Source organism: Manacus candei, unplaced genomic scaffold (genome assembly GCF_025592945.1).
Source record: "Manacus candei isolate 608988 ecotype Guabito, Panama unplaced genomic scaffold, ASM2559294v1 h1tg000511l, whole genome shotgun sequence".
Lineage (NCBI taxonomy): Eukaryota > Metazoa > Chordata > Aves > Passeriformes > Pipridae > Manacus > Manacus candei.
The window spans coordinates 25122-38201 of record NW_026138559.1 but is presented as its reverse complement, the minus strand read 5'-3'; the positions used below and the strand labels follow the sequence as shown (position 1 = coordinate 38201).

At 66.0% G+C, this 13080-nt stretch overlaps 1 protein-coding gene across 1 annotated transcript in view; it reads left to right on the top strand.

The window, feature by feature from the left end:
- Positions 1 to 1561: 1561 nt before the first annotated feature.
- The window catches only part of LOC127465856 (proline-rich protein 12-like), a gene marked incomplete at its 3' end in the record, with an annotated part of 35772 nt that continues 24253 nt past the window's right edge, over positions 1562 to 13080 (top strand). Inside the window, 9 exon segments of the mRNA XM_051776385.1 lie at positions 1562 to 1727; positions 8303 to 8464; positions 9298 to 9721; positions 9753 to 9840; positions 9842 to 9988; positions 10026 to 11024; positions 11056 to 11600; positions 11736 to 12317; positions 12319 to 12946. Of these exon segments, the coding sequence (XP_051632345.1) occupies positions 8368 to 8464; positions 9298 to 9721; positions 9753 to 9840; positions 9842 to 9988; positions 10026 to 11024; positions 11056 to 11600; positions 11736 to 12317; positions 12319 to 12946 (3510 nt within the window).

Genomic DNA, 13080 nt, shown 5'->3' with positions numbered 1-13080 from the left:
GTGTTTGGGGGGTCTGTGAGGGCTGAAGGGCTGTTTGGGGGGTGACACCCATTGTGACACTGTTCCCTGTCCCCTGTCGTGTACAGGGGGTGTTTGGGGCATCTGTGGAGGTTGAAGGGGTGTTTGGGGGGTGACACCCATTGTGACACTGTCCCTTGTCCCCAGTCTGGTGTACAGGGGGTGTTTGGGGGGTCTGTGAGGGCTGAAGGGCTGTTTGGGGGGTGACACCCACTGTGACACTGTGTCCTCTGTCCCTATCCTGGTGTACGGGGGGTGTTTGGGGGGGTGTTTGGGGGGGTGACACCCATTGTGACACTGTCCCCTGTCCCCTGTCGTGTACAGGGGGTGTTTGGGGGGTCTGTGAGGGCTGAAGGGCTGTTTGGGGGGGTGACACTCGTGTGACACTGTGCTCTGTCCCCAACCTGGGGTAGGGGGGTGTTTGGGGGGATCTGTGGAGGCTGAAGGGCTGTTTGGGGGGGTGACACTCGTGTGACACTGTCCTCTGTCCCCTGTTGTGTACAGGGGGGGTTTGGGGGGGTCTGTGGAGGTTGAAGGGGTGTTTGGGGGGTGACACCCATTGTGACACTGTCCCTTGTCCCTTGTTGTGTATGGGGGGTGTTTGGGGGGTCTGTGAGGGGTGAAGGGCTGTTTGGGGGGGTGACATCTGTGTGACACCGTCCCCTGGTGTGTACAGGGTTGTTTGGGGGGGGTCTGTGGAGGTTGAAGGAGTGTTTGGGGGGTGACATCTGTGTGACACTGTCCCCTGTGCCCAGCCTGGGGTAGGGGGGTGTTTGGGGGGGTGTTTGGGGGGTGACACCCATTGTTACATTGTTCTCTGTCCCCAGCCTGGTGTACAGGGTTGTTTGGGGGGGTCTGTGAGGGCTGAAGGGCTGTTTGGGGGGTGACACCCATTGTGACACTGTTCTCTGTCCCCAGCCTGGGGTAGGGGGGTGTTTGGGGGGGTGTTTGGGGGGTGACACCCATTGTGACACTGTGCTCTGTCCCCAGCCTGGGGTAGGGGGGGTGTTTGGGGGGGGTCTGTGAGGGCTGAAGGGCTGTTTGGGGGGTGACATTTGTGTGACACTGTCCCCTGTCCCCTGGTGTGTACAGGGGGTGTTTGGGGGGTCTGTGAGGGCTGAAGGGCTGTTTGGGGGGGTGACACCCATTGTGACACTGTCCCCTGGTGTGTACAGGGGGTGTTTGGGGGGTCTGTGAGGGCTGAAGGGCTGTTTGGGGGGTGACACCCATTGTGACACTGTCCCTTGTCCCCAGCCTGGGGTACAGGGGGTGTTTGGGGGGTCTGTGAGGGCTGAAGGGCTGTTTGGGGGGGTGACACCCATGTGACACTGTCCCCTCTCCCCAGCCTGGGGTAGGGGGGTGTTTGGGGGGTCTGTGAGGGCTGAAGGGCTGTTTGGGGGGGTGACACTCGTGTGACACTGTCCTCTGTCCCCAGCCTGGGGTAGGGGGGTGTTTGGGGGGTCTGTGAGGGCTGAAGGGCTGTTTGGGGGGATGACACCTGTGTGACACTGTCCTCTGTCCCCAGCCTGGTGTACAGGGGTGTTTGGGGGGGTCTTTGGGGGGTGACACCCATGTGACACTGTCTCCTCTCCCCAGCCTGGTGTACGGGGGCTCGCGGGGGTCCCACCCCGACCCCGACCTGCTGCACCGACAGCCCTACGGAGCCCCCCACCCTCTGCAGGGCTATGCTGCCAACCACCACCCCCCAGGTACGGCCCCGCGGGCACCCCGTGTCACCTGCTCTCACCTGCTGTCACCTACTGTCACCTGTTGTCACCTGCTGTCACCCCGTGTCACCCCGTCACAGCCACCGCCAGCTGCTGTCACCCCAGAACACTCTGGGGCACCCACTGTCCCCCCGTGTCACCCTGGGGGCACCCGGGGACACCCACTGTCACCTGAGGGCACCCACTGTCACCCCATGATACCTTCTGTCACCCGCTGTCACCTGAGGGCACCCACTGTCACCCTGTGTCACCTGGGGACACCCAAGGACACCCACTGTCACCTGAGGGCACCCACTGTCACCCTGTGTCACCTGGGGGCACCCGGGGACACCCACTGTCACCTGAGGGCACCCACTGTCATCCTGTGTTATCTCCTGTCACCCTGTGTCACCTGGGGGCACCCAGGGACACCCACTGTCACCTGAGGGCACCCACTGTCACCCTGTGTTATCTCCTGTCATCACCCCGTGTCAGCTGGGGGCACCCAGGGACACCCACTGTCACCTGAGGGCACCCATTGTCACCCTGTGTTATCTCCTGTCATTCTGTGTCACCTGGGGGCACCCAGGGACACCCACTGTCACCCGAGGGCACCCATTGTCACCCTGTGTCATCTCCTGTCACCCTTTGTCACCTGGGGACACCCAGGGACACCCACTGTCACCCGAGGGCACCCACTGTTACCCCATGTTACTTTCTGTCACCCTGTGTCACCTGGGGGCACCCAAGGTGTCACCCGAGGGCACCTCCTGTCACCCTGTGTCACCTGGGGGTACCCAGGGACACCCACTGTCACCCGAGGGCAGCCATTGTCACCCTGTGTTATCTCCTGTCACCCTGTGTCACCTGGGGGTACCCGGGGACACCCACTGTCACCCGAGGGCAGCCATTGTCACCCTGTGTTATCTCCTGTCATCTCCTGTCACCCTTTTGGTGCCCTCACATTTTCTGCCATTTTTTTCCCGCCATTTTTTTCTCTCACCTTTCCCTCTATTTTCCTCTCACATTTCCCTCCCTTTTCCCCTCACATTTCCCTCCATTTTCCCCTCACATTTCCCTCTATTTTCCCCTCACATTTCCCATCCTTTTTTCCTCACATTTCCCATCCTTTTTTCCTCACATTTCCCGCCCCTTTCCCTCACATTTCCCTCCCTTTTCCTCTCACATTTCCCTCCCTTTTCCCCTCACATTTCCCTCTATTTTCCCCTCACATTTCCCTCTATTTTCCCCTCACATTTCCCTCCCTTTTCCCCTCACATTTCCCTCCCTTTTCCCCTCACATTTCCCTCTATTTTCCCCTCACATTTCCGTCCCTTTTCCCCTCACATTTCCCTCTATTTTCCCCTCACATTTCCGTCCCTTTTCCTCTCACATTTCCCTCCCTTTTTCCCTCACATTTCCCTCCTTTTCCCCTCACATTTCCCTCCCTTTTCCTCTCACATTTCCCTCCCTTTTCCCCTCACATTTCCCTCCCTTTTCCCCTCACATTTCCCTCCCTTTTCCTCTCACATTTCCCTCCATTTTCCCCTCACATTTCCCACCCCTTTCCCTCACCTTTCCCGCCCTTTTCGTGCCCTCACATTTCCCACCATTTTTCTCTGTCATGTTTCCCACCATTTCTCCTCACGTTTCCCTGTTTTTCTCCTCACGTTTCCCTGTTTTTCTCCTCACATTTCCCACCCTTTTCCTCTCACATTTCTCTCCATTTTCCCTTCACCTTTTTCACTCTTTTCCCCTCACGTATCCCACCCCTTTCCCTCACCTTTCCCGCCCTTTTTGTGCCCTCACATTTTCCGCCATTTTTTCCCACCATTTTTCAATCACCTTTCCCTCCATTTTCCCCTCACATTTCTCACCCATTCCCCCTCACATTTCCCTCCATTTCCCCCTCACATTTCCCTCCATTTCCCCCTCACATTTCCCTCCATTTCCCCCTCACATTTCCCTCCATTTCCCCCTCACATTTCCCTCCATTTCCCCCTCACGTTTCCCGCCATTTCTCCCTCACGTTTCCCGCCCTTTTCCCCTCACGTTTCCCGCCCTTTTTGTGCCCTCACGTTTCCCGCCATTTTTTCCCCGCCATTTTTCTCTGTCATGTTTTCCATTATTGCTCTTCACATTTCTCTCCTTTTCCCCTTACATTTCTCGCCTTTTTTCCCTCACATTTCTTACCCTTTTCCTCATGTTTACTGCCATTTTTTCTCACCATTTTTCTCTCTCACATTTCCCATCCTTTTCCTCTCACATTTCCCTCCCTTTTCCCCACACATTTCCCACTTTTTTCTCTCACATTTCCCACTTTTTTCTCTCACATTTCCCACTTTTTTCTCTCACATTTCCCGCCCTTTTCCCCTCACGTTTCCCGCCATTTTCCTCTCACATTTCCCACCATTTTTCTTCTCACATTTCTCTCTCTTTTCCCCTCCCATTTCCCACTCGTTTCCCTTCACATTTCCCGCTGTTTTTCTTTCTCACATTTCCCTCCCTTTTCCCCTCACATTTCTCTCCCTTTTCCCCTCACATTTCCCTCCATTTTCCCCTCACATTTCCCTCCATTTTCCCCTCACATTTCCCTCCCTTTTCCCCTCACATTTCCCTCCCTTTTCCCCTCACATTTCTCTCCTTTTTTTGTCAAATTTCCCACTCTTTTTCTCTCACATTTCTCTCCATTTTCCCCTCACATTTCCCACCCCTTTTCCTCACATTTCTTGCCATTTTTTTGTGCCATCACCTTTCCCACCATTTTTTCTCTTACATTTCTCTTTATTTTCCTGCCCTTTTCCCCTCACATTTCCCTCCCTTTTCCCCTCACATTTCCCGCCATTTTCCCCTCACATTTCCCCCAATTTGGGGTCCAAACCCACCCCCTGCCCCCCAGTTTGGGGTCCACTCTCACCACAGCCCTTTGTCCCCACGTCACCGTGTCCCTGTGTCACCCTGACCTCACATCACCCCAACCCCACAGTCCCTGTGTCACCCCACCCCAGTGTCCCTTTGTTCCCGTGTCACCCCAACCCCGTGTCCCTGTGTCACCCCAACCCCACAGTCCCTGTGTCACCCCACCCCAGTGTCCCTTTGTTCCCGTGTCACCCCAACCCCGTGTCCCTGTGTCACCCCAACCCCACACTCCCTGTGTCACCCCAACCCCACACTCCCTGTGTCACCCCACCCCGTGTCCCTTTGTCTCCGTGTCACCCTGACCCCACGTCCCTTTGTCACCCCAACCCCGTGTCCCTGTGTCACCCCACCCTGTGTCCCTGTGTCCCTGCACTCCATCCATGTCCCCCCGCATGTCCCCATGTCTTGAGGAGTCTCTGAGGTGTCCCCGTGTCCCCAAGGTGTCCCTATGTCCCCAGGGTGTTCCCAAGGTGTGCCCAAGGTGTCCCCATGTCCCCAGGGTGTCCTCAGGGTGTCCCCAAGGTGTCCCCATGTCCCCAGGGTGTCCCCAAGGTGTCCCTTGTCCCTGGGGGGCCACAGCCATGGTGTCCCCAAGGTGTCCCCATGTCCCCGTGGTGTCCCCGCGGTGTCCCCACGGTGTCCCCTTGGTGTCCCCTTGGTGTCCCCTTGGTCTCCCCGTGTCCCCTTGGTGTCCCCATGTCCCCTTGGTGTCCCCGTGGTGTCCCCATGTCCCCCCGATGTCCCCGCGATGTCCCCGTGGTGTCCCCACGGTGTCCCCGTGTCCCTGAGGTCTCCCCTTGGTGTCCCCGTGGTGTCCCCACGATGTCCCCACGATGTCCCCATGATGTCCCCACGATGTCCCCGCGGTGTCCCCTTGCTGTCCCCATGTCCCCTTGGTGTCCCCACGATGTCCCCTTGGTGTCCCCACGATGTCCCCGCGGTGTCCCCACGGTGTCCCCGTGTCCCCTTGGTCTCCCCGTGGTGTCCCCCCGATGTCCCCGCGGTGTCCCCACGGTCTCCCCGTGTCCCCTTGGTCTCCCCGTGGTGTCCCCCCGATGTCCCCGCGGTGTCCCCACGGTCTCCCCGTGTCCCCTTGGTCTCCCCGTGGTGTCCCCCCGATGTCCCCGCGGTGTCCCCACGGTCTCCCCATGATGTCCCCTCGATGCCCCCGCGGTGTCCCTGAGGTCTCCCCGTGTCCCCTTGGTGTCCCTATGTCCCCACGATGTCCCCACGATGTCCCCGCGGTGTCCCCACGATGTCCCCACGATGTCCCCACAATGTCCCCGCGGTGTCCCCATGTCCCCACGATGTCCCCGTGGTGTCCCCATGATGTCCCCTTGGTGTCCCCGTGATCTCCCTGCCATGTCCCCGTGGTGTCCCCGTGGTGTCCCCTTGGTGTCCCCATATCCCTGCGGTGTCCCCCCGATGTCCCCGTGGTGTCCTCATGTCCCCAAGGTGTCCCCATGTCCCCGCGGTATCCCCCTTGGTGTCCCCTTGGTGTCCCTGTGGTGTCCCCATGTCCCTGTGGTGTCCCCGTGGTGTCCCCCCGATGTCCCCTTGGTGTCCCCGTGGTGTCCCCTTGGTCTCCTCTTGGTGTCCCCATGTCCCCATGATATCCCCATGTCCCCGTGGTGTCCCCTTGGTGTCCCCATGTCCCCGCGGTGTCCCCACGGTGTCCCCAAGGTGTCCCTGAGGTCTCCCCTTGGTGTCCCCATGTCCCCATGTCCCCGCGGTGTCCCCACGGTGCCCCCTTGGTGTCCCCTTGGTGTCCCCTTGGTCTCCCCGTGTCCCCTTGGTGTCCCCATGGTGTCCCCACGGTGTCCCCATGGTGTCCCCGTGTCCCCTTCGTGTCCCCATGTCCCCATGATGTCCCCATGGTGTCCCCACGGTGTCCCCGTGGTGTCCCCATGTCCCCTTGGTGTCCCCATGATGTCCCCGCGGTGTCCCCACGGTCTCCCCGCGTCCCCTTGGTGTCCCCCCGATGTCCCCACGATGTCCCCGCAGTGTCCCCTTGCTGTCCCCATGTCCCCTTGGTGTCCCCACGATGTCCCCACGGTGTCCCCATGATGTCCCCATGATGCCCCCATGAGGTCCCCACGATGTCCCCTTGGTGCCCCACGGTCTCCCCGTGTCTCCTTGGTGTCCCCATGTCCCCCCGATGTCCCCTTGGTGTCCCCGTGTCCCCGTGGTGTCCCCACGATGTCCCCCCGATGTCCCCGCGGTGTCCCCACGGTCTCCCCGTGTCCCCGCGGTGTCCCCATGGTGTCCCCATGTCCCCATGATGTCCCCGCGGTGTCCCCGCGGTGTCCCCACGATGTCCCCACGATGTCCCCACGACGTCCCCTTGGTGTCCCCGTGGTGTCCCCCCGATGTCCCCGCGGTGTTCCCACGGTGCCCCTGTGGTGTCCCCATGTCCCCTTGGTGTCCCCATGTCCCCACGATGTCCCCACGATGTCCCCACGATGTCCCCGTGATGTCCCTGTGGTGTCCCCATGTCCCTACGATGTCCCCTTGGTGTCCCCATGTCCCCGTGATGTCCCCGCGGTGTCCCCACGGTCTCCCCATGTCCCCACGATGTCCCCACGGTGTCCCCCCGATGCCCCCGTGGTGTCCCCCCGACGTCCCAACGGTGTCCCCTTGGTGTCCCCATGTCCCCACGATGTCCCCGCGGTGTCCCCTTGGTGTCCTCATGTCCCCTTGGTGTCCCTTTGGTGTCCCCATGATGTCCCCACGATGTCCCCACGATGTCCCCACGATGTCCCCTTGGTCTCCCCTTGGTGTCCCCGTGATGTCCCCACGATGTCCCCACGATGTCCCCTTGGTCTCCCCTTGGTGTCCCCTTGGTGTCCCCGCGATGTCCCCACGATGTCCCCGTGGTGTCCCCATGATGTCCCCTTGGTGTCCCTATGATGTCCCCCCGATGCCCCCGCGGTGTCCCCACGGTGCCCCCCCGATGTCCCCACGATGTCCCCACGATGTCCCCGTGATGTCCCTGTGGTGTCCCCATGTCCCCTTGGTGTCCCCATGTCCCCACGATGTCCCCACGATGTCCCCGTGATGTCCCTGTGGTGTCCCCATGTCCCCTTGGTGTCCCCATGTCCCCACGATGTCCCCACGATGTCCCCGTGATGTCCCTGTGGTGTCCCCATGTCCCCACGATGTCCCCTTGGTGTCCCCATGTCCCCATGATGTCCCCGCGGTGTCCCCACGGTCTCCCCATGTCCCCACGATGTCCCCACGGTGTCCCCCCGATGCCCCCGTGGTGTCCCCCCGACGTCCCAACGGTGTCCCCTTGGTGTCCCCATGTCCCCACGATGTCCCCGCGGTGTCCCCTTGGTGTCCTCACGTCCCCTTGGTGTCCCTTTGGTGTCCCCATGATGTCCCCACGATGTCCCCACGATGTCCCCACGATGTCCCCTTGGTCTCCCCTTGGTGTCCCCTTGGTGTCCCCGCGATGTCCCCACGATGTCCCCTTGGTCTCCCCTTGGTGTCCCCTTGGTGTCCCCGCGATGTCCCCACGATGTCCCCGTGGTGTCCCCATGATGTCCCCTTGGTGTCCCTATGATGTCCCCCCGATGCCCCCGCGGTGTCCCCACGGTGCCCCCACGATGTCCCCCCGATGCCCCCACGGTATCCCCACGGTGCCCCCGTGCCCGCAGGGCTGTCGGGGCTCTTCGAGACGGGGCTGCACCACGCGGGCGGGGCGGCCCCCGACGCCTCGGTGATGAACCTCATCTCGGCGCTGGAGTCGCGCGGGCCCCAGCCCGGCCCCTCGGCCTCCTCCCTGCTCTCCCAGTTCCGCACCCCCTCCTGGCAGACCGGTGGGTCTGGGGGGGCTCTACCCCGGCCAGGGGGGGCTGGAACCGAGGGGGGGCCCGGGGGGGGTCACTTGTGCTTTTGGGGGGCTCTTATCCTGCACCGGGGGGTCCTGGTTGTGAGTGTTGCGTCCTTAGGGGGCTTGTTCTGCCCTTGGGGGGGTCTCATCCTGCACTGGGGGGCTCGTTCTGCTCCGGGGGGGTCCGCACTTACCCCAGGAGGGTCCCTACTTACCCCAGAGAAGTCTCTACCCACTCCAGTGGTGTCTCTATGTACTCCAGGGGGTCCCTACTTACCTCAGGGAAGTCTGTACCCACCCCAGGAGGGTCCCCACTCACCCCAGAGGGTCCCTACTTACTCCAGAGAAGTCTCTACCCCCCAACCCCCAGGAGGGTCCCCACTTACCCCAGAGAGTCTCTACTTACCCTAGAGAGATCTTTATCCACTCCAGGAGGGTCCCCACTCACCCCAGGAGGGTCCCCACTTACCCCAGAGGGTCCCTACTTACCCCAGAGCAGTCTCTACCCACCCCAGGAGGGTCCCCACTCACCCCAGGAGGGTCCCCACTTACCCCAGGAGGGTCCCCACTTACCCCAGAGAAGTCTGTACCCACCCCAGGAGGGTCCCCACTTACCCCAGAGGGTCTCTACTTACCTCAGAGAGATCTTTACCCACCCCAGGAGGGTCCCCACTTACCCCCGGGGGTTCCTACTTACCTCAGAGAAGTCTCTACCCCCCCCAGGAGGGTCCCCCCTCACTCCAGGGCCCTCCCCCTCTCCCCCACCCCCTAAATCCCCCTGTTCCTCCCCGCCCTGACCCCCGTGTCCCCCCTCCCCAGCCATGCACACGCCGGCCCCGGCCGAGCTCTTCATCTCGGGGGCCCTTCCCGGCTCGGGGACGTTCCCGTCGTCGTCGGCGCTCGGCCCTTACCAGCACCCGGCGTCCTTCGGGGGCCGCAGCTTCCCGGTGGGGTCCCCGCTGAGCCTGCCCGAGGCCGCCTTCAGCCCCGGCTCCAACGGGCTGCTGTCCCCGCACGACCCTCTGCTGCACATCAAGCCCGCCCAGCCCGCCGTGCCCTCCTCGCTGGGCTTCGAGCGCCTGGGCTCGGCCGTGCTGGGCTCGGCGCTGCCCGCCCAGACCCCCCCGTACCGCCCGGCTCCCAGTTCGTCCCAGTTCAACCTGCTGTCGGCCCCGCTGCCCGCCGAGCAGCCCCCCCAGCTCTACAACGCGCCCGTTTTTGGGGGGGCGGGAGCGGCGGCGGCGGCGGGCGGCGCGGCGGGGGGGGGGCGGCGGCGACCGGGCCATATCGCGACAGGACAGCGTCATCAAGCACTACCAGCGGCCCGGGGGGGCCCAGCCCCAGCTGCCCCCCGCGCCGCCCCCCCCCCCCGGCCCACAGCCTGCAGCACTACCTGAGCTGCGGGGGCTCCTACCAGCAGGTGCCCCCCCACCGCGCCCCCCTGTCCTGCAGCCCCCTGGGCGACCAGTCGCCCGCCAGCTCCGAGGGCTCCCAGCAGCCCCCCAAGGCCGCGCCGCCCCCCCCCTCCGCCGGCCCCCCGGCCCGAGCCGGGCTACCGGCCCATCATCCAGTCGCCCGCCTACTCGGGGGGCAGCGCGGGGGGCAACGGGGCGGCGGCCCCGGGGGGCGGCGGCGGCGCGGGGGGGGGCAAGTCCAAGAGCTACTCGGCGTCGCGGCAGCCGCCCCCCCGCTCCACCAACACCCCCAAGTGCCAGAGCGGCTACACCCCCGGCACCCCCAAGCCCAGCTCCGTCATCGCCAGCCAGTCGCCCGCCTACTCGCCCGGGCAGCCCCCCCAGAGCCTGCTGGCCATGGGGGGGGCCCCGGGCTACAGCGGCCCCCCGGGGGCCCCCCCGAGCCTGGGCGGGGGGGCGCAGCCCGCGGGGGGGTTCGCGGGCGGGCAGGGCGGGGAGCTGGGGGGCAAAGCCCCCGCTTACCAGGGCGGGGGGCAGGGGGCGGCGCAGGGGGGGCTGCAGCCCTGCGTCAGCGGGGGGGGCACCTACTCGCCCGAGCAGCTCCAGGCGCTGCCCTACGCGGTGCAGCCCGAGGGCGGCCAGGCCGGGGGCTACGGCCCGCCGGCCCCCTCGCAGGGGCTGCCCACCGCCAGCCCCTCGCTCACCTACAGCACCGGCCACTCGCCCGCCATGCCCCCCGGGCCCCCCCTGCCCTACGCCGGCCTGGGGGGCTCCAGCCCCTCGCCCATCATCCGCCCGCTGCAGTCGCCGCCGGCCGCGCGGCCCCAGAGCGGCGCGTCCCCGGGGCAGTCCCAGAAGTACCTGGGCTCGGTGCTGTCCCCCTCCTTCATGGGCCCCCCCCAGGCCTACGGGGGGGCCCCGGGCGGGGGCCTGGAGCGGCCGCCGCCCCCTCCCCAGCCCGGGGCGCCGCCGGGCGCTTTCGGGAAGGGGGCGAAGGGGGACGCCGAGCAGCTGCTGGCGGCCGAGCGCAGCGAGGACGAGGATTTCCTCATCCAGCACCTCCTGCAGGCGCCCAGCCCGCCCCGCGAGGGGCTGGGGGGCTGCGAGGAGCGCGGGGGGGGCCGCCAAGGCGCTGGGGGGGTACGGGGGGGCGCTGGGCAAGGAGGAGAGGTACCAGCTGCAGAGCGTCATCCGCCCCAACTCCAACCTGGAGGCGCCGCTGGAGCTGGCGCTGCTCAAGGAGAAGAAGAAGCCCGAGCGGGGCAAGGAGTTCCGGGGCTCCGCCGGGGGGGCGGGCGGCGGCGGCGGGGGGGGCGAGGGCCTGGCGGCCACCTCGGTGGTGCACTACGGCCACCAGCCCCCCCCGGGCGGGCTGGACTCGTACGAGCTGCAGAAGAAGCCCCCCGAGCCGCAGCAGCAGCAGCAGCAGCAGCAGCAGCACCTGCCCGGCGGGAAGGAGCTGGGGCAGCCCCCGCCGCCGCCCCCCCCGCACTCCTACCTGCCCAAGACCCCCGAGCACGGCCGGGGGGGGCTGGTGGGCGAGGGGCCCCCCCTGGAGCCCCACAACCTGCTGCTGGACCCCCCGCCCGAGCTGGGGGGGTCCCTGCTGCCCTCGGTGCTGACGCACACGCAGAGCCAGCTGCACCCCCGGCCCAAGGCGCGGCCCCCCGCCCTGGACGTTCACCTGCTGGAGCAGCAGCGCCGGATGCCCCCCCCCGCCGCCGCCGCCGCCGCCCCCCCCCGCAGCCCCCCGCGCCCCCCGCCGCCCCCCCGGCCGCCCCCCCGGCCGCCCCCTCCCCGCAGCTGCTGCTGGAGGCTCACCTGCACCAGGTGCGCTCGCAGGGGCTGGACCCCCAGGCCGGGCCCCCCGCCGCTGCCCCCCGACTCCATGGAGGTGCTGCCCCCCCCGCAGGAGATCCAGGACTTCCTGGAGCCCCCCCTGGGGCTGGAGCAGCACCTGGGGCAGGGCGGGGGCGTGCAGGGCCCCCCCGGGCACCTGCTGGACCCCGAGGGGGGGGTCCCGGCCGTGCCCCCCGAGGCCAAGGACCAGTTCTCGGAGGGGGGCAGCCCGGCGGGGGGCAAGGGGCGCTTCGTGCCCCTCACCTCCATCTGCTTCCCGGACGCGCTGCTGCAGGACGAGGACCGCGGCTTCTTCCCGGGCATGGAGGACATGTTCGGGCCGCCCCCCCGAGGACTTCCCCAAGCCCGCCGAGGACGAGGACGACGAAGGCCCCCACCCTCATCACCACCACCACCACCACCACCACCACCACCACCACCGGGGCGGGCTGGAGGGGCGGCCCGAGGGGCTGAAACCGCCGCCGGCCTACGACATGGGGCAGAGCTACCCCTCGTTCTGCCCCCAGGACGGGCCCCCCGGCGAGGGTCCCCCGCCCGGGGCGCTGGGGCTGGAGCCCCCCAAGCACGAGCTGCCGTCCACGGTCAACGCGGAGCCGCTGGGGCTCATCCAGAGCACCGGGGACCCCCCCAAAGCCCCCCCGCCGCCTCCGCCCCCGCCGCCGCTCAGCACCCCGCTGTTCTGCTCCTCCAAGCCCAAGAAGCTGCTCAAGACGTCGTCCTTCCACCTGCTGCGGCGCCGCGAGCCCTTCCCGCCGCCCAAGAAGACGTACGCGCAGGAGTACGAGTTCCAGGACGACGAGGACAAGGCCGACGTGCCCGCCGACATCCGCCTCAACTCCCGCCGCCTGCCCGACCTGCTGCCCGACCTCATCTCCAGCTGCCGCCGCGCCCCCCTCGCCCCCATGGGCGACATCGACTTCTGCCCCCCTCACCCCGGCGCCCACCACCACCCGCACCACCAGCACCCCGCCGGTGCCGCCGCCGGCGCCGCCGCCGGCCCCAAGAAGCGCGGCCGCAAACCCACCAAGCCCAAGCGAGAGGGGCCCCCCCGGCCCCGCGGCCGCCCCCGCATCCGGCCCCTGGAGCCCCCCGGCTTCCCCGACGGCGCCAAGAGGCCGCGGGGACGGGGCAGAGGGCGCGGCAAGAGGGCGGCGGACGAGGCCGACGGCGCCGAGCCGCTCAAGCCGCTCAAGGTGAGGGGGACGGGGGGGGTCTGGGGTTTGCTGAATGGTGCCAGAACGGTTCAGGGTTGGAGGTAAAGGTGACTGGGAGGGTCTCAAGGTGGGAATTTGGGGGGTTTGGGGTGGTTTGGGGGCTACAAATGGTC